This window comes from Doryrhamphus excisus, linkage group LG7, assembly GCF_037039965.1.
Source record: "Doryrhamphus excisus strain RoL-2023G ecotype Guam linkage group LG7, RoL_Dexc_Guam_v1.1, whole genome shotgun sequence".
NCBI lineage: Eukaryota > Metazoa > Chordata > Actinopteri > Syngnathiformes > Syngnathidae > Doryrhamphus > Doryrhamphus excisus.
In genome coordinates, this window is record NC_136363.1 from 21,914,646 (window position 1) to 21,939,702 (window position 25,057).

General features: G+C 50.6%; 2 protein-coding genes across 3 annotated transcripts; both read left to right on the forward strand.

The window, feature by feature from the left end:
• The first annotated feature begins 960 nt into the window (after positions 1 to 960).
• On the forward strand, positions 961 to 3,125 carry hus1 (HUS1 checkpoint clamp component). Of its 2 annotated transcripts, none has more exons than XM_058060248.2 (8): positions 961 to 1,182; positions 1,450 to 1,523; positions 1,604 to 1,780; positions 1,850 to 1,957; positions 2,019 to 2,093; positions 2,165 to 2,264; positions 2,337 to 2,468; positions 2,543 to 3,125. In XM_058060248.2, exons 1-8 carry the CDS (start codon positions 1,131 to 1,133, stop codon positions 2,623 to 2,625), a joined length of 801 nt encoding a protein of 266 aa, XP_057916231.2. In that variant the 5' UTR covers positions 961 to 1,130; the 3' UTR covers positions 2,626 to 3,125. The 2 variants fall into 2 exon arrangements, with proteins under 2 accessions (XP_057916231.2, XP_057916229.2); XM_058060246.2 differs by having other exon boundaries at positions 964 to 1,182; positions 1,396 to 1,523.
• Positions 2,726 to 25,020, forward strand: dnah5l (dynein, axonemal, heavy chain 5 like). The gene is made up of 97 exons (XM_078791725.1): positions 2,726 to 2,821; positions 3,300 to 3,380; positions 3,453 to 3,609; positions 3,960 to 4,297; positions 4,365 to 4,454; positions 4,523 to 4,594; positions 4,678 to 4,749; positions 4,819 to 4,920; positions 5,130 to 5,316; positions 5,383 to 5,548; positions 5,617 to 5,710; positions 5,773 to 5,871; positions 5,941 to 6,122; positions 6,204 to 6,323; positions 6,387 to 6,492; positions 6,558 to 6,653; positions 6,716 to 6,811; positions 6,871 to 7,044; positions 7,123 to 7,212; positions 7,272 to 7,421; positions 7,515 to 7,654; positions 7,720 to 7,871; positions 7,945 to 8,152; positions 8,220 to 8,307; positions 8,369 to 8,492; positions 8,561 to 8,703; positions 8,784 to 8,876; positions 8,937 to 9,040; positions 9,246 to 9,342; positions 9,424 to 9,504; positions 9,567 to 9,821; positions 9,895 to 10,044; positions 10,139 to 10,257; positions 10,326 to 10,462; positions 10,531 to 10,693; positions 10,796 to 10,907; positions 10,971 to 11,096; positions 11,153 to 11,352; positions 11,413 to 11,566; positions 11,633 to 11,743; positions 11,822 to 11,977; positions 12,047 to 12,175; positions 12,242 to 12,457; positions 12,525 to 12,671; positions 12,742 to 12,914; positions 12,978 to 13,057; positions 13,115 to 13,222; positions 13,284 to 13,471; positions 13,575 to 13,769; positions 13,852 to 13,986; positions 14,070 to 14,127; positions 14,198 to 14,329; positions 14,392 to 14,609; positions 14,670 to 14,804; positions 14,887 to 15,153; positions 15,223 to 15,357; positions 15,424 to 15,525; positions 15,604 to 15,771; positions 15,854 to 16,060; positions 16,143 to 16,235; positions 16,299 to 16,535; positions 16,603 to 16,668; positions 16,746 to 16,886; positions 16,958 to 17,089; positions 17,158 to 17,268; positions 17,339 to 17,493; positions 17,564 to 17,685; positions 17,771 to 18,000; positions 18,066 to 18,224; positions 18,289 to 18,445; positions 18,522 to 18,667; positions 18,736 to 18,870; positions 18,944 to 19,045; positions 19,129 to 19,242; positions 19,325 to 19,492; positions 19,573 to 19,677; positions 19,752 to 19,865; positions 19,947 to 20,123; positions 20,200 to 20,394; positions 20,470 to 20,625; positions 20,702 to 20,884; positions 20,963 to 21,133; positions 21,208 to 21,459; positions 21,528 to 21,654; positions 21,717 to 21,838; positions 21,914 to 22,063; positions 22,139 to 22,312; positions 22,378 to 22,595; positions 22,659 to 22,714; positions 22,789 to 22,910; positions 22,971 to 23,121; positions 23,194 to 23,393; positions 23,463 to 23,651; positions 23,713 to 23,845; positions 23,917 to 24,125; positions 24,188 to 24,409; positions 24,482 to 25,020. The coding sequence occupies exons 1-97, from the start codon at positions 2,726 to 2,728 to the stop codon at positions 24,707 to 24,709; spliced, it is 14,196 nt and encodes a 4,731-aa protein (XP_078647851.1). The 3' UTR covers positions 24,710 to 25,020.
• Positions 25,021 to 25,057: the final 37 nt, after the last annotated feature.

Consider the following 25,057-nt stretch of genomic DNA (forward strand, 5'->3'; position numbering starts at 1 on the left):
TTGTAATGCTTATTTAAACGCACTTTATATTATAAATGTTTGAAGTTTTATAACGTTTTATCGGCTCACCTCAAAATGAGGTTTCGTGGGAAGATCGTCGATGTAACGGAGTGAAATGGTTACGACAACCTTTGAAGACGCCTTTACATTAATATGTCGAAAAATAAACACACCCATTACAGTTCATTTCAAGCTGTTATATTGGCTTGTCACATTTATTCACATATTTAAATATTCCCCTGTGGTGTTCCAACGTTACTGTTTCGATTTGTTTGATACCCAGACGTCTTAAAGAAATAGCGAAGTACCAAACAACTATATAATAACAGTGCATCAATATAACGGCGTTGCAGTAAGCAACACGCCCCGAAGAGGGCAGTAGAGTGCTACTGTTGTCTAGCTGCTCCAACACAAGAAGAAGAGGAGCAGGACCCTTTAGATCATGATACATGTTTCCAACAGAACTTTAATACGGGCGGATCGTCACAACACTACGTGAAGTTGAACAATTTTCTGTTTGTTTTGGGAATGCTTATTTAAACGCACTTTATATTATACATGATTTAAAGTTTATAAAGTTTTATCGACTCGACTCAAAGTGACGTTTCGTGGGAAGATCGTCGATGTAGCGTAGTGAAATGGTTAAGACAACTATTTCACTCGTGAAAACGTCTTTACATTAGTATGTCGAAAAATAAACACACCCATTACAGTTCATTTCAAGCTGTTATATTGGCTTGTCACATTTATTCACATATTTAAATATGCCCCTGTTGTGTTCCAACGTCACTGTATCGATTTGATACCCAGACGTCTTTTAAAGAAATAGTGAAGTACCAAACAACTATATAATTACAGTGTATCAACGATATAACGGAGTTGCAGTAAGCAAAACGTCCCGAAGAGGGCAGTAGGGTGCTACTGTTGTCTAGCTTCTCCAACACAAGAAGAAGAGGAGCAGGACTTTTTAGATCATAATACATGTTTCCAACAGAACTTTAATACGGGCGGACCGACACGACACCACGTGAATTTGAACAACTTTCTATTTAATTTTTGAATTCTTATTTAAACTCACTTCATATCATAAATGTTTTCAAGTTTATACAGTTTTATCGACTCGGCTCAAAATGAGGTTTCGTGGGAAGATCGTCGATGTGGCGTGTCTCAACCATTTCACTCGTGAGAAAACCTTTATATTAGCATGTCCAAAAATAAGTACACGCATTACAGTTAATTTTCATGCTTTTATGCATGTTGTTCCTACGTTTCTTAACATTTTATTGCACTTAAGTTGTACTTATCATCGTCACTTGTATGTTGTACACAGTCTACTGATTGAGATAAAGTGCAGAGTAAATTCAGGCGGAATAAAAGAGACTCGTTGTCATGCAGGAGTGGTGAGCACCATTTCCAAACTGACCAAGACCTGCGTCCTGCGTGTCACAGGGGATCATATCTTCTTCGTGCTCAGTGGAAAGGTGGCCAATGGCGGCGTGGGCATGTGGTGTGAGCTTGCCCAGGTATCCACGCCGGTTGCCTGTCAGCCATTTGGTTGTTGGATCTTTCTCAGGTTTTCATGTGCAAGTCATTCTCCCTGCAGGCCAACATCTTTGACGAGTACCAAATGGAGGGGGTGTCCTCTGAGAACAATGAGATTTGTTTGGAGGTGACTCCGGAGAATGTGTCTCGTGCCCTGAAGACCGTCCAGAATGCCAAAAGTGTGAAAGTGAAACTGACCAAGAAGCACTGCCCCTGTTTGACCATCGTCGCCGAGCTGGTAAGAATGGACAAGAACGTAACTTACGTCAGTGACGTCAGTAGTGACATCACATCCTTTCCTGTCCAGCCCACCATGTCCAGCACCAGCCGCGTCGTCACTCACGACGTCCCTGTTGATGTCATTCCCAGGCGACTCTGGCACGAGTTTAAAGAGCCCAGCATGCCCGACTTTGATGTGAGTGTCCACGTGTCATGTCGTAGTGGCGGTCTCAAAGACATCTTACTGTTATTGTCAGGTGAGCATCTACCTGCCGCATCTTAAGACAATGAAGAACGTGGTGGACCGGATGAAGAACCTCTCCAACTTTCTGGTAAGATCACAACCACCAGTGGCCACGCCGAGGAACATCTTTGTGGATGTTGACAAGTGTGTGTGTGTCAGGTGATGGAGGCCAACATGAGCGGCGAGATGAACCTGAAGATCGAGACTGACCTGGTGTCCGTCACCACTCACTTCAAAGACCTGGGAAACCCTCAGTGGGGTAAAGATATTTGGCCTTCACTCAGAAGATGTTGAACATAATCTCTTTTGTACCCGCCTTTTCGCCCTGCAGATGACGACACCTCCCAAGGTGGCCCATCTCGGAGGCGTGAACCGTACGCGATGGCCCAGGCTCGCGTGGACATCAGGAAGCTGCAGCAGTTCCTCATGGGTCAGCAGGTCAACCCCAGCAAAGCCATGTGCAGTAAGTGCAGCCACAGCGCCACCTACAGCCTCCCACCAAAGCAGAAGGGCTGACACTGCCGGTCTGCTCCTCAGACATCGTTCACCAGAGAGTGCTCCACCTCATTCTGCTGCATGAGGACGTCTCGCTGCAGTACTTCATCCCCGCCGTGGCATAGACGCTCGCCGCCATGTTGGACCGAGATTGCTGCTGGAGGTGGGCCACGCCGTTGCATCCGTCCCAAAGAAAACAAAACGTTTTGGACGTTCAGTATCAAAATGTTTGACTTGCTGTTCAGACATCTTCAGAGTCGACACAATGATGTCATCACGTCTGCGTGTCGTAACCGCATTGTTTGCAGCAACAGTCATTCGGTAATGCGTTTGGCGATGCGTGGACTCTTCCGAGTGAGCGTGGATCATCGCCCTCATGGTCACATGACTCAGGAGCGCCTCAAGGAAGGCTTCTTCCCGCTACGTTGAAGGTGAAAACAAGCAATGATCTCACATGATCAAGCAGGTGATCATGTGACACAGAATATTGCTAATTTGTTACCGCTCCGACCGCCAATCAAAAGTGAGCCTTATGTTTATTTGGGATTGTTATAAATAACGTTGGAAGCTACTGTCGATGCTGCAGTCCAGTTGTACACCAATGCAAACCACCATAATAAACCTTGTCAATAACTTTATTGTCATTCATTATTTTGTATGGGCGTCTGTACCTAATGAAGTGTCTCATGTCAAATATTCCTGCTGTGATTGTGAAATTTAAACCTTTGTGTGTGTGCGCGTGTTGCTGAGTGACACACAAGCACACCTTTGTGCCAGTGTTACCGTGACAACCGTCTAGTTAGTCTTTGCAGACTTCCTGGTTGTGACCTGCAAACTGGACCCGCTCTACTTCCAGGACTGGGACTGCAGCAGCGCAAATGTCCCATATGAGATCTTCCTCACAACTTTGCATTTGACCTGAATCACGTCTCATACGTGTTTTGGTTTTCAGATGGCTGAAGAAGCAGATCTTTCAGGGCTGGACGACCTCGGTCCATCAGGACAGGAGGTCCAGCCTCCACCAGGGTTGAGCCCAAGTCCTAATGGGCTCCATCAACAGGAGGAGGAGGCAGGAGGAGACAAAAGGCTCCAGCATGGGCTCCACAGAGGTAAGCATTTTGATTGATTTGGACAGGAAGTGCTTGTGTTGACATCGGGAAGAAAAGGAAGCCAAGATGATTATGGTTTAAAAATAAAAAATAAAAAAAGCATTTAAATGATAGCTTCTTGAGCGCCCCCTTGTGGACTGAAAGGTTTATTCATGCTGTGCACTTTGGAAAAGGCGGGGCCTCGTGCTGCCGACATTGTGTAAGAGGCGGGGCGACAGTGGACTAGCTGTCAATCATTGGTCTCCACATTTTTAATATATTTGAACATAGAACATGTTGTGCTGTTCTACTATTGTGTAGAAGATGTTTAGGATTAAGATTGTCTTCTCAGTGATTGTCTCCTCTGACAGACGGCAGAGGACACCGAAGAACTGGAGTCCAGAACCCTTCAGGTGTCCATCATGTGTCTGCCCCGCCCCCAAACACCTCTGTGAGTAAACACGAACTTGGCCACAAGGGGGCGCTGCTCAGACTACAAAACCTGACCTATGCTGTGCGGGTGTGTGCTAAGAGGGCAACCGTGCTGTCCAATGAGGAGAGACGAGAGCGGGCCAAGCGGGTCAAAGCCTTGAAGGATGAGCGGCGGGCCTCGCTGGACCATCGGCACCAGTACCTCATCATCAGGCTGATGGATGGCGCACGTCTGGACCAGCAGGAGGTGGAGGACGCGCTTGTGTCAGATGACAAGGTTCTCACACGCTGCCTGTCGCATTCTGTTGACGACATCGCCATTGAAGTGGTTTCTTTAATCACAGTTCAACCTCATCCAAGACTTCTTTGCTGCAAATGGATCCAGGAAGCTGATTTTCTTCTATCAGAATGCACAAAGAAAGGTTCTCCCGAGTGTTTTCATATCTCTCTGTTGTTCAAACGTCGTCTCTGAAGAAACCTTTTGATTCCGCTTGCCCTCCAGGACATGTCCTCTGCTCATCCCTCCTCATCTGCGGCTATGAGGAAACTTTTCCTCACCACAGGAAGTGCTGAGGTACAAACTTCCTGCCACCTCCAAAGTTACATCCCATTGCTTTTTGTATGGTGATAATAACTTTATTTATTTCTACTGCTTAGCCGTTAGAAGGCAAGTGTCTCTTCTTCCTGAGGACAACCAAGAAGGCCATCAGCACCGCCAATGTTCACCAGGTCATTAGCGCGTCTCGTCTTGGCATTTTAAAGCAGTCCACTTTGTCAACAAGCTCTGCTTCCTTGCAGGAGGTCAACTTTGGCATCTTGGACAGCAGCGACGGGAACATCCTGAACAGTCTGGAAATGCTCATGTCCAACGTGATCTTACCTGCACTTAGGGCGCCACAGGTGACAAGGGGAGGACACCCAAATGTCCCAAGCAATGTCTTACTTTTATTACAGACCGTGAAGTAACCACAGACATACAGTAGAGATGCCTGACAGTTATTACGGACTGTGAAGTAACCACAGATGTTTATTATGGAACGTGAAGTAACCACAGACGTTTATTACCCACAGTGAAGTAGTCACAAAAACAAACCCTCATTTGTCCTCAGACGTGGGGCTCCGTGCAGGACGGCATCGCCTGTCCTCACGTCCATGACTTCCTGTCCTCACTGGATGACTTTGTCAGTCACTTGGACTCGTTGCAAGTCAACATGGCCAAGATGTTCCATCTGCAGCCACTCCAAGTTCCCGTCATCATTGGCCAGCTCAGCAGCCCAGCAGACTACACAGCAGCAGGTAAGAAGGTCAATGTCCCAGACCCACATCAACCTTCAGGCACCGTGATAAGGTCCTGTTCTTCAGCCAACGACGGGGAGCTGGTGGAGAAGCTGGAGAGCATGGTCTCAGCGTGGGCCAATCAGATCAGGTGGCTGCTGACAGAGAACGAGCAGATGAGGAAGGAGGCAGATGACGTTGGACCTTCAGCCGAGTTGGAGCACTGGAAGACACGCATGATCACCTTCAGCAGGTCTTTTCACGGAGTCCAACATGCTGCTCGTTGAACATGCAGAATGTTCACGTGTGTCTGTGTGTCAGTCTGGTGGAGGAGCTGAAGCGTCCTCCAGTGAAAAGGACTCTGGGGGTTCTGCAGGTGGCCAAGTCTAGAACGTTGCAAGCGTGGAGGGAGCTGGTGGGTCTCCATGAAGTTAACTGCAGTGAGCTGACTGTGCTGACTTTGTGCTCATGGTTAAGGATGCCAGCATCACGGTGGTTGCCAACGAGGCCAAAGACAACGTGAAGTTTCTCCACACGCTGCAGAAGTTCTTCAAGCAGCTGCAGAAGAACTCACCGGTTAAGACAAACGAGTAGAATTTTTAACTGCTTGTCAACATGGTTGATGTTTCCATGCATCTCATCCAGGCTCAGATGTTGGAGCACGTTCCTGCCCTGATGGGCGCCGTCAGTATGATCCATTCGGTTTCTGGCTACTATAACACCTCAGACAGGATGACGTCGCTGCTGCTCAAGGTCACCAATCACATGATCAGCGCCTGCAGGAGATACCTGTCACAGGGCACCGCCCACATTTGGGACCTCAGCAGGTACGCGGTCGGATGCAACCAAAGGGGGCGTGTCCTGTCACAACCTCGGTGAATAAAAATGGTGGGGGTGTGAATGTTAAGGCCCGTCCTGCTTGAGCGTATCTCAGAGTGTTGGCGTCTGAAGGCGGCGTACCAGAGCAGCTTCCACGCCGTTCGAGACAAACTGCAAGCAAAGCCAAAAAGCAGACAGTTTGACTTCAGGTAGATCATTCCTTCATTTAACGTTGATGATGTGGAGAAAATGGCCGCCATCTTTGTTTGCAGCGAGAACTACATTTTTGGGAAGTTTGAGGCCTTCTGCCGGCGCCTGGAGAAGATCGCTGACATGGCATCCAGCCTGGAACATCTGGCGACGCTGCAGCGCATCAAGGTCAACTTGCAGGAGTTGACTCCACCCACCTTTTTAAACATGACATGAATGTACCTTGTGTGTAGGTGGACGGCGTGGAACCAATCTACACTCGCTACCAGAACATCCTGTCCAGCACCATGTCCCGAACCTATGACATCCTGGACCACCGCAAGTTGGAGGTGAACAAAGAAAGACGACAACAAAGAATCAACTTCCCTCATGATGGTGATGTTCTCCTCAGTTTGACAGCGACCACGTGGACTTCCAGAAGCAAGTCAAGGACTTGTTCCTGGACCTTCAGGGTCTGTTGGACTTCTGGTTCCATCAGTCTCTGCCTGTGAGTTCCACATCATCATTAAAGCCTTTAAGATCCTACCATTGGCGTTTGCCTTGCAGATGGACCAAATCCTGGCACTGATGGCAGCCTTCGAGGCGGGTCCAATGGCTCATCTGGACCTGAAGCAGAACTACCTGCTCCTGCTGCAGCGTTATGGACGTGAGCTGGAGGTGCTGAAGAAGACATACCAGAGACAGCGGGACAGACCACCTGCCGGACGCAACTTGCCACCGGTACCTGGAGTCTGGCCGTCCAATCAGATCACAGCGCACAGAGAGAAGATGTAACATCTGGGTCTGTTTGCCTCTCAGCTGGCAGCTCGGATCTTATGGTGTCGTCAGCTCCTCAGGAAGGTTGAGTCTCCCATGTTGGTCCTGAAGAAGAAGCTGGACGTCCTCAAGGTATGATGCCATTAACACTTAACATCTCTACCGACATCTCATCATAATGTTGTCTTCAGGGACCAGAGATGACCAAGGTGATCCGGAACTATAACAAGATGGCCGTGGCGCTGTTGCAGTACGAGCTTATGCACGTGCAGATGTGGACTCGGGCTGCCCAGCAAGCACCACACTTCCTGAACGCCGCCCTGCTGGTCAGACATGAGAAGGTGAACGGGATGTGTGCTGATGATTTGATGACACCAAGCGGTACTTGATTATGAAGCGTGTGGTTTGATATTTTTGTGGACCTTCTTCTCCAGGAGCTTTTGGTGAACCTGGACCATGTGGTTTTGGAGGTGCTACAGGATGCTCGTTGGATGACCAAACTTGGGGTTGTTGTGCCAAACGCTGTTGGAAAGATGACCTCCAGGGAAGCAGAAGTCAAAGCTCTGTATCGTCGGTAAGAACACTTTTCTATGATGATTTATTCCCACAACTAATCCTGTCCTGTTGGACCACGTCCAGTCTGCAGGACCTGCTGCAGGATTACAGCCAGGTGCTTGGCCGCATCCCATCTTTGCTTCGCCCACTGATGCAGCCCTTTGTTGGGCGGGTGGAGGCGTCCCTCTCACCCGGACTCACCACCCTATCCTGGGCTGCCCTGCATACCGACACATGTAGGACGGCAAGGACTGGATCACAGTGTGATGAGCGGCCATGTTGTGATCAAACATGCGTCTTCCTGTTCAGTCATAGAAGGTGCGTACATGGCTCTGGCTGAGCTGGATCAGGCCGCCAAAGCAGCTGAGGATATGTTAGAGTGCCGGATCGGGCGTCTCTTGGACGCCATGTCTTCCTGTTGCCTGCTGGTCCTGCCGGAGGACTCGCCGATGTCACCTGAGAACTTCCTGTTGGAGGCAGACATCTCGCTCCACTTTGCCGCCGCTACGCTGGACAAGTAAGCTCTGACAAAATCTACTGTCAATCAAATCAGGACCGCCTACGGTTTGTGTGTGTTTTATCAGGCAAAGCCAGCAGGTGGAGACCTTTGTGTTTGAGATGATTGAGGAGCTGAAGAAGAAGATGAGACCAGCGGACACTATTAACCTGGAGGTAGTGCACGCACGCACGCACACACACACACTTCCACACTTATGACTTGTCTCCTCCGCAGGGATCATATCAGTGTCTTCATCCAGATTCCAAACAGAAGACTCGCTGCCTGACTTGTCTCCCTTGTTGTTTTTACAACCTGATTGGTCAACTTTGCCATCTCAACACTGAAGCTCTGGTCAATGGTCAGCCACTCTTAAACACTTCCCGCCTTCTTCCTGTCCTCCATCCTAATTTGTCCATCTTGTCCCAGCCGTCACGTCCTGCCTGGATGCCCTGAAGAGGAGGCTTGGTGTCCTTAAAACCAGCCAATCAGATCCCACGCCTCTCTTCAAGGCCTCAGTCCAGCTCGCCATTCCGAACATCATCCTTGAACCGAGCCTGGACAACATCCAGGTAAGTGAAAATCAACTCAAAATAAACGCTCCAAACAAAGCTTTGGCCACCTGGTCAAGTCATGTTGTGGAATGATCCAGAGCATCATCAACAAGCTGGTGAGCGCCATCCTGCTGGTGGCCAAGGACATCCCGCTGTGGACGTACTGTCACCTGCACTACAAACAACAGCAGGTAAATGCTTCACGTCTGTTAGTCAATCACGGCGACAGACAATCATGCTCTGCTGTTTAGGTGGAGCAAGCGGCCATGCGAGACTCCAGAGAAGACGTTCCGGTGAAGCCGCCGATGCTCAAACCTTTGGACCGCCAGCTAGCCGAACACAAAGATGTCAGCAGGCATGTGGAATGTGGACTGCATCGTTAGGCCGAGTGGTTCTTTGCATGTCAGGAGAACGAGTGTGTTTATGTGTCCTGTGATTGACTGGTGACCAGTCCTGGGCGTACAGCGCCTTTCGCCTTTTCACGCTGTCAGCTGGGATAGGCTCCAGCTCACCCGTAACCCTGGATGGATGGTTGAATGACTTCATGATGTTGTGAGCAGGTTGGTGATGCAGCTCAACACCATCGTCTCCTCCTTCAAGTCCGCCACTGTTGACATGCTCAATGACCTCACTGACTTCTCCACGCTGTGGAACCAGGTCACCTTTGTGGTCACCTTTGTCCTCTTTGCACTCCACCCTTGTCTCTGCGACGTGACTAACAGAGAGATGTGTGTTCAGGACCCAGAGGAGGAAGTGCAGACCTTCCTGCGGTCCGAGCCCTCACTGACCGAGTTCAGCTGTCAGATCTCTTTCTACTCGGTGAGTCCGCACCAAGTGTCTTCGTGAGATGTTTGCAGCATGATGCGTTGCTGTCCACACAGAGGCTGGCGGTTCAGATTTCGGAGCTCCCCCCGTTCTACATGGTGGGTTCCATCCTCTTCCACACCGAGGACCTGAAGATGGCGCTCTCTCAGGAGTGTCATATCTGGAAACGGGCTTTTGGCACCGCACTCAACCGCCAGGCCTCTGCCAACATGGAGGATGTTTGGGCGTTTGTGGATGGGCTAATGAAGCGTCTGCAGCGTCCAATCACAGACCTTGATGATGTCAGAGGAGCGATGGCAGCCCTCAGGGAGGTCAGACGGCATCATCACTTCACACACTTTGTCTTTGCTGCTTCACCTCCCCCTCCTCCTCCTCTTGCTTCAGCTCCGAGAGGCAGAGGTTCATATTGATGCCACCATTGGCCCGCTGGAGGAGTCCTTCACGCTTCTCAACAAACATGATCTGCTTTTCAAGGATGGGAACGCAGAACGTGTGGATGGGCTCATGTACGCTTGGAAGAACCTCAATGTCCTGGTGAGATGGTCCAAGCTTTTTTTTCCCACCATCAAATGTTCCACACTGTCTGTTTTCAAGCCAATGAAGTCGTGTGTGGGTTTTATGGTTCCAGGTGATCCAGAACCAGAACACTTTAGTAAAGATTCAACCCAGCATGAAAGCTGACCTGCTGGTAGAAGTGCAAAATCTTCACAACCACATTCAGACCTTCTGTGTTGAGTACAACCATCGGTATATTTTTGGCCCAAATCCTTGCTGTCCTTCAGCTTTGGACACTAACATCATGAAGTGTCTCCTAGGGGTCCTGGTGTGGAGGGCGCGGCTCCAATTGAGGCCAACGACCGTTTGCAGAGCTTCCAGGCTGAGTTTGATCAGATCTGGAGGAAATTCACCTCGTGCTCCGGAGGGGAGGAGCTCTTTGGGCTTCCAGTGACTGGTAGGTTTCATCTTCGAGCTGACGCCCATGTCCTTCCCATCCTCTGAGATCTGGTCCTGATTCTACAGAGTATCCTGAGCTGCAGAGGATCAGGAGGGAATTGACGATGCTTTCCAAACTCTACAGTCTTTACAACGCTGTCATCGTCAGCGTGGCCAACTACCATGACCTCCTGTGGGCTGACCTTAATATTGAGCAGATTAACAACGAGCTGCAGGACTTCCAGAACCGGTTATAACCTTTAAGAGCAGACGATGGCATCCATGCACTTCAAGACTGGCACAATTTGCCATTATTAACTGCCCTTCTTGTCGTCTTGTTCCGAGTGTTCAGGATCAGGAAGCTTCCAAAGGCGCTGAAGGATTGGCAGGCCTTCAAAGACCTGAAGAAAACCATTGACGACTTCACAGAGATGTGTCCTCTGCTCGCCATGATGGCCGATAAGGTAAGGTTGATTGATGAACAAAAATTGCGAGACATAGAGTCCAACGTTTGGTGTGTTCTGCAGGCCATGCTGCCCAGACACTGGACTCGACTCAGTGAGCTGACAGGTCACAGTTTCCACGTGGACTCTGACTCTTCTCTCCAAAACATCTTGGCTGCTCCACTATTGACATACAAGGAAGACATTGAGGTAGTAAGACCGCACGTAAAAACCTTTGTTCAAATAATGTCAACTATTTTTGTCAGGACGTGTGCATCGGTGCTGTGAAGGAGCGCGACATTGATGCCAAACTGAAGGACGTGATAGCCGAGTGGGGAGGGCAAACGCTCAGCTTTGCCCCCTTCAGGACGAGAGGGGAACTGCTGCTCAGAGGAGCCGACACCGCTGAGAAGATCTCCATGATGGAGGACAGTCTGATGGTTCTGACTTCACTGCTCAGCAACAGGTACCTAACCCAAACCCTGACACCAGCAGAACCGAGCACATTTTGTTCTGCACCCTGCAGGTACAACGTTCCCTTCAAGCCAACAATCCAGCTTTGGGTCCAGAAGCTGTCCAACACCTCAGAAATCATTGAGAAGTGGTTGTCCGTCCAGAACCTGTGGATTTACCTGGAGGCCGTGTTTGTGGGGGGCGATATTGCAAAGCAGCTGCCTCAAGTAGATTACCAAGTGACCAAGTTGCAGTATGCTAATTGCTAAGCTAACTAATGTCTTCAACATTAGGAGGCCAAACGCTTCCAGAACATAGACAAGTCGTGGCAGAGGATCATGCAGCGAGCCCACGAGTTGCCTAACGTGGTCCAGTGTTGCGTCGGAGATGAGACCCTGAGCCAGGTAAAGATGCAGAGCCTGTACACTTAAATTTGCACCCCACATTGTTCTTGAACCATCTGGTCGTCTTCTGGTCTCCAGTTGCTTCCTCACCTGCTGGAGCAGCTGGAGCTCTGTCAGAAGTCTCTGTCTGGTTACCTGGAGAAAAAACGTTTGGTGTTTCCGCGCTTCTTCTTTGTGTCTGACCCCGTCCTGCTGGAGATCCTGGGCCAGGCGTCAGACTCACACAGCATCCAGGTAACACAGTTGGTGCTGATCCACTAATGTGTTTTAATTAACTCATGCTCATTAATTTCATCCTCTCAGCCTCACCTGCTAAGTCTGTTCGACAATGTCAACAGAGTCGTATTCAGCGAGAAGGCATATGACCAAATTGTCAGTTTTCAGTCTCAAGAGGGTGAAACCGTGGCGCTGAGCCAGAGTGTTTTGGCACAGGTTGGTTGCAGAACGGCTGAATAAACCAGAGGACACCAAACTTTACTTTTTGGTTCTGTTTTTCAGGGCAACGTGGAGGTCTGGCTGGGCCAGCTCCTGGCCTTTGTGCAGCAGACCCTTCACTCTATCATTCGCCGAGCCTACCAGGCTACAGGTGAGCCTGGTCTAACGCTTGTGGAGTTCCAGTCCACATTTCCTGCTCAGGTAGGCTTGCTGGGAATCCAGATGATCTGGACCAGAGATGCGGAAGAGGCGCTAATCCTCAGCAAGTCGGACAGGAAGGTGGGCTTTTATTTTGAAGGGAAGGGGTAAGTGTGCAGCTCCTCAATGTTCCTCGATTGTTTGGTAGATCATGCAGACAACCAATCAGAAGTTCCTGGACCTTCTCAATGAGCTGATAGACATGACCACACGGGATCTGAGCAGGAATGAGAGGACCAAGTATGAGACGCTCATAACCATTCACGTCCACCAGAGGGACATCTTTGATGAGCTGGTGGGAACAAAGATGAAAAACTCAGTGAGATTCGACAGAGGGCCAACATCATCACCATCTCTTCCATCAGGTGCATCTCAACGTGCGGTCTGCGTCAGACTTTGAGTGGCAGAAGCAGTCGAGGTTCTATTTCCTGGAGGAAGCTGACAAGTGCGTGATCCAGATCACAGATGTGGAGTTCACCTACTGCAATGAGTACCTGGGATGCACGGACCGACTGGTCATCACACCGCTCACCGACAGGTACACATGACCAGATGACACCTTCTGGTCCAGTCAAGTGAAGCTGTCTGCACATCTGTCCAGGTGTTACATCACTCTGTCCCAGGCCCTTGGCATGAGTATGGGCGGGGCTCCGGCTGGTCCGACAGGTGATGCAGACTCTGGTAGCAGCTTAGATTCTTGTCAGAAATCGTTACTTTCACTGCATCTTTTGCCTCCAGGAAAGACGGAGACCACCAAAGACATGGGCCGCTGTCTGGGGAAATACGTGGTGGTTTTCAACTGTTCCGACCAGATGGATTACAGAGGACTTGGCCGCATCTACAAAGGTGCGCAAGAGAGTCAGGTGATCAAGCCTGAAGCAACTAGAACATGTGGTGACTTATGCAGGTCTGGCCCAGTCTGGCGCCTGGGGCTGCTTTGATGAGTTTAACCGCATTGAGCTGCCGGTGCTCTCCGTCGCTGCCCAGCAGATCTACATTGTCCTGCAGTGTAAGAAGAACAAGAAGAAGCAGTTTGTCTTCACTGATGGAGACGTGGTCAGCATGGACCCTGAGTTTGGTATCTTCCTCACCATGGTAATAGACTTAAGACGGTTAGAAAATTCGCTCCTAATTCAACAACATTAGATCTTACTTCTGTGATTTGCCTGTGATCACCTGTATGCTCTGGATTCTCCAGAACCCTGGTTATGCCGGTCGTCAAGAGCTGCCAGAGAACCTCAAGATCCAGTTCCGTACGGTTGCCATGATGGTTCCAGACCGAGCTATTATCATGAGAGTAAAACTGGCCAGTGCTGGGTTCCGAGACAACCAGGTCCTGAGTCGCAAGTTTTACACCCTCTACAAGCTGTGTGAGGAGCAGCTGTCCAAACAGGTCAGAAGACTAAAATGATGACATGACAACTGTCAATGTTTTATCAGTCGTTTCAGTCGCTTTCTTGTTGCCGTGACGCCAGGTCCATTATGATTTCGGCCTGAGGAACATTTTGTCAGTTTTGAGGACGCTGGGCTCCGTCAAGAGGTCCAATCCATCCGAACCAGAGAAGACTGTGGTCATGAGGGTCCTAAGAGATATGAACCTCTCTAAACTGGTGTGTCACACATGCAAGATAGTACCATGTAGCTATGAGCCATTAGTCAAAGTCAAGCAGATGTTATTAGTCTACCTCCGTAGGTGGACGAGGATGAGCCTCTCTTCACAAGTCTGATCAACGATCTCTTCCCTGGCATCGGTCTGTCAAACCTTGAACAAGTTCCTGATTAGACAAACATGACCCACATTCCATGTGTCTTCTTTCCTAGTTCTGGATAAAGCCGGCTATCCCGACCTGGAGTCATCCATCCAGAAACAGTCTCAGCTTAACGGGCTGATCCCCCATCCTCCTTGGATCCTCAAGCTAGTCCAGCTCTACGAGACACAACGTGTCCGACACGGTACCTTGTTGAAAGTCAGAACATTGATATGTCGGTAGTTGCTTAATGGCGGGCTCGTGCAGGAATGATGACATTGGGTCCAAGCGGCGCCGGGAAGACGACCTGCATCCACACTCTGATGAAAGCCATGTCGGACTGTGGCGCACCACACCGAGAGATGAGGATGAACCCCAAAGCCATCACAGCCTCGCAGATGTTCGGCACGCTGGACGTCACCACTAATGACTGGACTGATGGCATCTTTTCCACTTTGTGGCGCAAAACTTTGAAGGCCAAAAAGGTTGGATGAAGCTCTTCAAAGGACAGTGTTGGCGGTATTGCTAACTTCTGCATGTGTCAGGGAGAACACATCTGGATCGTGCTGGATGGACCGGTGGACGCCATCTGGATCGAGAACCTCAACTCCGTTCTTGATGACAACAAAACTCTAACCCTGGCTAATGGAGATCGAATCCCCATGGCACCCTGCTGCAAGGTGGGCTGACACTACTTCCTGTGCAGACAAGAAGCGAGCGTCCGTGATGTTGATACTGAGTCATCATGTCTTGGTCCTCTAGATTGTCTTTGAGCCACACAACATTGACAACGCCTCACCGGCTACGGTGTCCCGCAACGGGATGGTGTTCATGAGCTCGTCGGTGCTGAGCTGGAGGCCCATCTTGCAGGCTTGGTTGCAGAAGGTACCGGAAGAGCAAGCTGATGCCCTCAAAGTCTGCTTTGACACCTGCTACCAGGAGTTGTTGGATTTTGTGTCCACTGCTGTGACTCCAAAGATGGCAGTGCTGGAGTGTATGTACATCAGGCAGACAATCGACCTTCTTCAGGTGAGACGCAATCGCGCAACATAACAGATGGCAACGTAAGCTAAAATATTTTTTCCACATGGATTTCAGGGTCTTCTCTCCACTGCAGAGGAGAAACAGAGTTGCCGTGGGAATGTGGGCCGACTGTTTGTGTTTGCTATCATGTGGTCTCTGGGAGCGCTGCTGGAGCTGGATGACAGGGCCAAGATTGAGGACTTCATGAAGGTTTGTGAGGTTAATTTCTTCAGTCAGCCGTCGTTACAAATTACAAATTAAATGTCCTAGGTGAAGAACCAAAGCTGGTCTCTGGACCTGCCACACACTCAGGACGAGCAGACCATCTTTGAGTTCACTGTGGTTGAGCAGGGACAGTGGGAGCACTGGTCCACCAAGGTCTGTGCATGGATACACTCCTCTCTGACAATAACGCTAACCAGGTGACATAGCAATGCCATCTTCTTCGCGATCCAGGTCCCCGAGTACATCTACCCCAAAGACCACGTTCCAAACTACTCATCCATTCTGGTTCCTAATGTAGACAATGTGAGGACGGAATTCCTGATGCAAACAATCATGAAGCAGCAAAAAGCAGTCCTGCTGATTGGCGAGCAAGGCACAGCCAAGACGGTCATGATTAAAGTGAGCGTAGCATTAGCAATCAGGGTTAGCTTATCCTAGCTTACACTAACTGGGAAGTAATCTTGTCTGGCTCCCCCTACAGGGCTACACCAGCAAGCTCAACCAAGAGATCCACCTCACCAAGACCCTGAACTTCTCGTCTGCTACATCTCCCAACATGTTCCAGAGGACCATCGAGAGCTTCATTGATAAGCGAATGGGTGCGACCTACGGGCCACCTGCTGGCCGGCGAATGACTGTCTTCATTGATGACATCAACATGCCCGTTATCAATGAGTGGGGAGACCAGGTCTGATCTGTTTGTTTTAGAGCAAAAATGTACTTATTTGGTCCTTCTGTGCTTGAAGTCTTCTTCCTGCCCGTCCGCCCAGATAACCAATGAGATTGTGCGTCAGCTGATGGAGCAGGCAGGTTTCTACAGTTTGGACCGCCCAGGAGAGTTCCTTTCTGTTGTTGATGTTCAGGTAAGCTCAGGCAGGTACTTTTCAAAACTTTTTAGGACAGAGTAATTTAATCTTCTTTGCCAGCTGGTGGCGGCTATGATCCACCCGGGTGGCGGCCGTAATGACATCCCGCAGCGCCTGAAGCGTCATTTCTCCATCTTCAACTGCACACTGCCCTCCAACTCGTCCATTGACAAGGTGTTCGGGACCATGGCTCAGGGCTACTTCTGCCTAGAAAGGCAATTCCTCGCCCCCGTGTGTGACTTCGCCGCCGCCCTCGTGCCCACCAGCAGACGGGTGTGGCAGGCAGTGAAGGCCAAGGTCAGGGCTTGTCTTGTCTCCGCTTGATACTTATATTCCTGGAAGTAATACGATGATGTTCGTGCAGATGTTGCCGTCTCCTGCCAAATTCCATTACATCTTCAACCTGCGGGACCTGAGCAGAATCTGGCAGGTAAACCAACGCCGGGCCCCTCCGAGAGAATGCAGCTGCGGGCAGTATGAATGTTCACGTGTATCATTGTGTTTCAGGGCATCCTCGCCATCACGTCGGATGTTTGTAATAGTGTGGAACTCCTTGCGGCGCTCTTTCACCACGAATGTAGCCGAGTGCTTGCTGACCGCTTCACTGACTACAGCGACACACAAACCTTCAGCGACCTCCTGGCAAAGGTGTGTGTGTGTGTGTGTGTGTGTGTGTTATACTGGTAACAATTTCTTATTGTCTCCGTGTACACCATCAGATTACAGTAGAGGATCATGGAAAAGCTCTGACTGAGTCCGCTCAGTGGAACAGCAACTTTGTGGACTTCATGCGAGATACTCCTGAGGCAACCGGAGACGAGCCGGAGGATTCCGTCTTGGAAGCTCCAAAGGTGAATTCACCTGTTGTCAAGACACAGGGATCACTCTTGATTGTTTATCAAGCGTGTATCATTGACAGGTGTATGAGCCAATCTCATCGCTGGATGCTCTGGCGGAGCGCCTGTGTGTGTTTCAGCAGCAGTACAATGAGGCCATGAGGGGCGGCGCCATGGACCTGGTCTTCTTCAATGTCAGCCTGTTGTCATGGCAATGTAGTTGGTGGCTTTAATGATGTGCTTCACAACAGTCTCTCATTTCAGGATGCAATGATCCACCTGATGCGCATCTCTCGGATCCTGAGGACACCCCAGGGGAACGCCCTTCTGGTGGGTGTCGGTGGTTCAGGCAAGCAAAGCCTGACTCGGCTGGCGTCATTCATTGCAGGCTACCAAACCTTTCGGATCATGTTGACGAGGTAACATGTTACATGTGACTGGCACCTGTTGAGATAATTAACGCTACTTCTGTGTGCATGTGGAGTGCAGGTCGTACAGTAGCACCAACCTGCTGGAGGATCTGAAGGTTCTCTACCGGCTTGCGGGCCAGGAGGGAAAAGGAGTCACTTTCCTCTTCACTGACAACGACATCAAGGATGAAGCCTTCCTGGGTACAGAACCTGGCTGCACAGCCAGTCTGCTTTCTAACAGAGGTGTCCTAATGAGCAGTGATGACACACTTCCTGTTTTCCTCAGAGTACATGAACAACGTCCTGGCCAGTGGCGAAGTGTCTAACCTGTTTGCTCGAGACGAGCTGGATGACATAATTCAGGGACTCATTCCTGTCATGAAGCAACAGCAGCCTCGTCGACCTCCGACCCCGGAGAACCTCTACGAATTCTTCCTGTCTCGCGTGCGCAGCAACCTGCACGTCGTCCTCTGCTTCTCGCCCGTGGGGGAAAGGTTTCGGACTAGAGCCTTGAAGGTGAGTCATTGTGTGGAATATGCCACAAATGGGATTACACGCCGCATGAGCTGTGACCTGCTCAGTTCCCAGGCCTGATATCGGGCTGCACCGTGGACTGGTTCCAGCGCTGGCCACGGGACGCCCTGGTGGCGGTATCGCATCACTTCCTGGCTCAGTACCAGGACCTGCACTGCTCTGAAGAAGTGAAGCGTGGTGTGGTGGTTACCATGGGAGCCTTTCAGGTATTCCACAGGATCCAAAGTGAAAGTAGAGAACACGCTGATCATAAGACCTGTCTCTCCTCAGGATTCAGTGGCTGAGAAATGCGCTGAATATTTTGAGCGTTACCGCCGTCAGACATTTGTGACACCCAAATCCTACTTGTCCTTTATTCGTGGCTACAAGGTGGTCTACGCTGAGAAGGTGGCGCATGTCAGCACGCTGGCCGAGCGCATGAAGACGGGTAGACTGCCGGCCAGGGCTTCCACCTAAATGTGAGCATGGTGTATGTCAAAATGCTTGATTCTTTGTTGCTGCAGGTCTATGCAAGCTGGTGGAGGCAGAGCAGTCGGTGTCTCAGCTGTCCGAACAGCTGCAGGTGAAGGAGCAGGAACTCGCTGTCGCCTCCCAGAAGGCAGATGAGGTCTTGCAGGAAGTCACGGCCAAAGCTCAGGCTGCTGAGAAGGTCTGACTTCGAAAAGTCGTCTTCACTCTCATTTTGGTGGATTGTCAGTGGATGCTCCTGTGTTCCAGGTCAAGCAGCAGGTTCAGAAGGTAAAGGACAAAGCTCAGCTTATCGTCAATGAGATTAAAGTTGATAAAAGTGCAGCAGAGTCCAAACTGGAAGCAGCGAAGCCGTCGCTGGAGGCAGCTGAGGCAGCATTGCAGGTGTGACCCGCCTTGAGCTACCTTTAGACACTTTAGGCCTTAGAAGCTTCTACCAGTCTTGTTGTGTCCACAGACGATCAAGCCAGCAGACATTGCCACAGTGAGGAAACTTCAGAAGCCACCACATCTTATCATGAGGATCATGGATGCCGTGCTGCTGCTCTTCCAGCGGAAGGTCGCCGGCATTCACACGTTGACCTCCAAGCTGCACTCAAACTCAAGACTGACCTTGTATATCTTGGCATCACTCGAGTTCAGGTGGACATGGTCGTTGCTGATGCTGAGCGCCCTTGCCCTCGTCCGTCCTGGACCGAGGCCATGAAGCTGATGCAGAACTCCTCTTTCCTCAGCATGCTGCTCAACTTCAGCAAGGTCACACCCACCATCACGCCAAGAGCTTAGTCTAAGCCTATATCAATATGAACTAAACAGTTACGTCAGTGTCTTTATGCAGGACTCCATCACAGAGGAAGTAGTGGAGCTGCTGGCACCTTACCTAGAAATGGATGACTACAACCTGGAGTCAGCCAAGAGGATCTGCGGCAACGTGGCTGGACTATGCTCATGGACGCAGGCGATGGTGGACTTCTTCTCCATCAACAAGGAGGTCCTTCCACTGAAGGTACAAGTGGTTCAGCACCTGCCGGGAGAAAGGTACAGGAAACGCTTATGTAATGATGTCTTGTGTGCGCATGCTAACAGGCTAACCTGGCGCTACAGGAGGCCCGCCTGCTGGTGGCTCAGACCGAGTTGGCTCAAGCTCAGGAGCAGCTGGATGCGAAACAGCAGCAGCTGGATGCTGTGCAGGTGACCATGTGACATCCTTCAATTCAAAATTGCACAGTGATAACTCTTATCTTGGTAATCGAACCGGACTATAGGCACTCTATGATGCCGCCATGATGGAAAAGCAGAACCTGGAAGATGATGCATCTGCGTGTCGTCGTAAGATGGCCAACGCAACGGCACTCATTGACGGCCTTGGAGGAGAAAAGGCAATCGAGCATTGGTCCTGTTTTCCCGTGTTTCTTCTTGCCGAGGATCTTTCCCTTTATCTTCCGGTTGGTGTCTTTCAGGTACGCTGGACTGCCAGCAGTGCCGGCTTTCAGACGCAGATCACACGGCTGGTCGGGGATGTCCTGTTGGCCTCTGGCTTCCTGTCCTATGCGGGACCCTTCAACCAGGAGTACCGTAGCCTGCTGCTGGAGCTGTGGAAAAAGGAACTGAATGACAAGCTCATCCCCTTCAGCCCAGTAAGATCAGACGTCTGGTCCGCCGTATGCTCCGCCTCCTCAGATAACAAAAGATTGGTTCTTAATCTACCCCCAGGATGTGAATGTGATTTGTCTTCTGGTGGACAACGCCACAGTGAGCGAATGGAACCTTCAAGGTCTCCCCAGCGATGACCTGTCCATCCAGAATGGTATCGTAGTAACCAAGGCTGCCCGCTACCCGCTGCTGATAGATCCTCAAGGTCAAGGGAAGGCATGGATTCAGAACAAAGAGCGAGCTCAGAACCTGCAGGTGAAAACGAGGGACGTTGGAAATGAAGTTGAAACATTCCTTCGTGCTCAGAAATGCATTTCTCACCTCTCTCAGGTGACGTCTTTAAACCACAAATACTTCCGCTCCCACCTGGAGGACACTTTGTCTCTGGGGCGCCCCCTACTGCTGGAGGATGTTGGTGAGGAGCTGGACCCCGTCCTGGACAATATCCTAGACAAAAACTATATCAAGTCTGGATCCACTTACAAGGTACCGTACTTCAGCGACATGAAATCCAAAAAGTTTTGGATTTGTAAAATTTTGTCAATCCAATGTCCTCTTGCAGGTGAAGCTCGGTGACAAAGAGGTGGACGTGATGAAGGGCTTCACCCTCTACATCACCACAAAACTGGCCAACCCTGCCTACAGCCCAGAGGTCAGCGCCAGGACGTCAGTGGTGGACTTCACTGTCACTCAGAGAGGTCTGGAGGATCAACTGCTGGGACGCGTCATTCTTCTGGAAAAACAAGTGGGACCTGAAGCAACATCTTATCTCATTGTATGTCTTCACTGAAATGTTATCTCCTGCTTGCTGTGGCCCCACCAGGAGCTGGAAGCGGAGCGTCTCCAGCTCCTAGAAGAAGTGACGTCCAACAAGAGAAAGATGCAAGATCTGGAAGACAGTTTGCTCTTCAGGCTGACCAGCACTCAGGGCTCTCTCGTGGAGGACGAGTCTCTGATCGAGGTTCTCAGGGTCACCAAAACAACTGCTCAGGAGGTACGAACTGTGACACGAAGTGATGGTGGTGGTCACATGATGCTAGGGGGATATATCAATGTCTTGTCTTCCAGGTGAGTGAGAAGCTGTCCATTGCTGCGGAGACAGAAGTCAAGATCAATCAGGCCAGGGAGGAGTACCGGCCCGTAGCCACGAGGGGGAGCATCCTGTACTTCCTGATTGTGGAGATGTCCTTGGTCAACATCATGTACCAGACATCTTTGCGTCAGTTCCTTGGGCTCTTTGACTCATCCATGCGGCTCTCTGCCAAGTCACAGGTCACCTCCAAGCGCATCAGCAACATCATCAGTTTCCTCACCTTCCAGGTGACCTTCACACACCCTCTCACGTGAACCTGAAATTTGCATAAAAAAAGTGTTGGTCCCACCCACAGGTACACTGTTACACAGCTCGAGGGCTCTATGAGGAACACAAGCTCCTCTTCACCTTGTTGTTGGCACTGAAGGTCGACTTGCAGGCCAAGAACATCATGCACTCTGATGTTCTGACCTTCGTCAAAGGTTAGAACATCCTCTTCCTCCATCCTTTAGCGAGGTTACATTCCAGTGGTTGCTTTCTGCAGGGGGTGCCTCTTTGGACCTCAACTCTGTGGAACCAAAGCCACGCCGGTGGATCCTAGATCAGACCTGGCTCAACCTTGTCCAGCTGTCCAGCCACTCTGCTTTCTCCAATATCCTGACCCAGGTACGATCCATCAGCGGGGGGGGGGTTTGCAGCAGGCCAAATCCAAACACTTCCTGTAAGTTTGTGGTGTTCCAGGTGAGCCTGAACGAGAGGGCCTGGAAGACGTGGTTTGACAACCCGGCCCCAGAGGACGCCATGTTGCCTGATGGCTACGAGCAAAAAATTGATTCCTTCCAGAAACTTCTTCTTATCCGCAGCTGGTGTCCGGACCGAACCATTGCTCAGGTCTGCTATGAATCACTTGGTCCAAACTGAGTACCAGTGCTCTGTCATGGTGATTTTTCTTTCATGCTTCTGCAGGCACGGCACTACATCGCCCAGTCTATGGGTCAGCAGTATGCCGAATGTGTGGTTCTGGACCTGGACGCCATGTTGGCAGAGAGTGACAACAGGACACCCATGGTTTGTCTTCTCTCGATGGGTTCCGACCCAACAGAGAACATTGAGAGACTGGCCAAGCAGAAGTTGCTCAACGTTATTACTAATTACTCTTGCTCCTAAGTCTTCACACTTTAAATCATTTCTTGATGGACCTACAGGGGGTACCATGTCGTCCCATCTCCATGGGGCAGGGCCAGGAGGTCCATGCTCGCAGGCTGTTGTCAAACAGCATGACAGACGGTGGGTGGCTCCTCCTCCAGAACTGCCATCTGGGATTGGACTTTCTGGACGAGCTGCTGGAGACAGTCACCTTGGCAACAGCAGAAAACGTCCACGGGGACTTTAGGCTGTGGCTGACGACAGACGTACACCCGAGGTGAGATCCCGGTGTGGACCGTCAAGCCGAGTGCCTGTTCTGGTGGTCTTTGTCTTTGTTTAGGTTCCCCATCAGTTTCCTTCAGTCATCCATCAAGTTCACCAACGAGCCTCCTCTTGGTAAGAATATCCTCATTGAAGAACACAAACACATCTTTCAGTTTTTTTCACGTTCCCTTATGATTCCTGATCAGGCATGAAGGCGGGTCTGAAGAGGACCTTCAGTGGTGTCACTCAAGACCAGTTAGAGATCAGCAGCCTGCCTCAGTGGCGCCCCCTGCTGTATGCTGTTGCCTTCCTGCACACCACAGTGCAGGTAAGTTTTGTCTCGCCATAGTCAGTGTGCCTGACTTTGACCTTGAAACACCAATGTCAGGAGCGTCGGAAGTTTGGTCCCCTGGGCTGGAACATTCCCTACGAGTTCAACCAGGCCGACTTCACATCCAGCGTGCAGTTTGTCCAGAACCACCTTGACGAGCTGAATGCCAAGAGAGGTGTCAACTGGAGCTGCCTGCGTTACATGCTGGGTGAGACATTAGCAGCCCACTGTCACCCACACACATCCACACCCATCTGACTTGTGTTCATGTTGCCTTCAGGTGAGGTCCAATATGGCGGCCGTGTGACAGATGACCTGGACAAACGTCTACTGAACACCTTCACTCAGGTCTGGTTTGGCGAGAACACGTTTGATGACACATTCTGCTTCTACCGAGGCTACGGTATCCCCGCCAAGGCCAAGACGGTGCAGGAGGTCTTGCAGCACATCGAGGCTCTCCCCTTGGTTGACTCACCTGAGGTCTGGACACACCCACTTCACCTGAGATGGACGTTTTAAGTCTTCTGTGACGCACTTTTCTATGTGCAGGTGTTTGGACTCCATCCCAATGCTGACATCACCTACCAGAACAAGCTGGCCAATGAGACGCTCAGCAACATCATCAGCATCCAACCCAAAGATGCAGGGGGCGGGGCAGGGGAGACGCGGGAGGTCAGCGTGCAGAGGTTAGCCAATGAGATGCTGGACAAACTGCCGCTTGACTACGTGTCACATGAGGTGAGAGCTGATTGGTTTTCCTGTTTGTCACATGATGATGCTGATGAAGCTACGTTGGAAGGTCAAAAGTCAGCTTCAGAAGATGGGTCCTTTCCAGCCCATGAACATCTTCCTCCGACAGGAAGTAGACCGCATGCAACGAGTCATCAGCAGCGTCCGGAGCACACTCACTGACCTCCAGCTGGCCATTGACGGTCAGCCACGCACACACACTTGCATCCATCACACACAGCATAACATTAGGTCCCGCCCCCTTTTATCGCAGGCACCATTATTATGTCTGAGGACCTACGTGATGCTCTGGACTGCATGTTCGACGCTCGCATTCCCAGCGCGTGGCAGCGGCTCAGCTGGGCGTCAGCCTCTCTGGGCTTCTGGTTCAGCGAGCTTCTGGAGAGGAACCAGCAGCTTGCCAGCTGGATTGGGGTTGGGCGACCCCAACAGTTCTGGCTCACGGGCTTCTTCAACCCACAGGTGAGTCCAGTACGATGATGGGCGCCAAAGTATGGATGCTGATTGGTTGTGGATATTGGAAGGGCTTCTTGACCGCCATGCGCCAAGAGACAACACGCTCTAACTTGTCCAGGGGTTGGGCCTTGGATACCGTCACCCTCAGTAACGATGTCACCAAGCTGATGAGAGAGGATGTGTCGGCTCCTCCCCCTGAGAATGTGGGTGGAGTCTACATTTATGGCCTCTTCTTGGAAGGGGCTGGATGGGACCGACGTGGCGCCAAACTCACTGAAGCCCCACCCAAGGTTAGTGCGCTTCATCGCTAAGGTAACAAGAAACAAGCCATTAACTCCCATGAGCCTCTCTGCTGCCATTAGGTCCTCTTTACTCCGCTCCCCGTGGTACACGTGTACGCCTTAAACTCGGCCAACGTGGCTGACGGCAGCCATCAGCCGGGCGGCGGGGTCTGCTTGTATTCGTGTCCGCTCTACAAGAAGCCTCGACGCACTGACCTCAACTTCATCTTCTCGCTTCAGCTGAGGAGCGTGCAGCCGCCTGAGCACTGGACGCTGCGCGGCGCTGCCCTGCTCTGCGACTGCAAATGACCCCGGCCACTGACAGAGCACGGACGGTCGAAGGAGAGGAAGTAACTTTTTGTAATCATTTAGTCCTGTGTGTCCTCTTGTAATACCATTCCAAAGGCACAGTGAGTCAGGGCAGCTAGTGCCCCCTGCTGGTGTGCATCGTGTCAAACGTCACTGAACAACAAAAATATTGTAGAATTAAATTAAAGCATCAGCGGAAAAATTTACAGTACTTTTCAAAAGTAGTTAAAAATAATTGGCAAAGAGTGAAATGGATGCCTTAGACCTTCCATTGGGTTTTGTTTTTCTGAATCAAAATGTTTAATCATCATAATTAGTAGCAAGTCAGTGAATTTGTAGATGATCAAC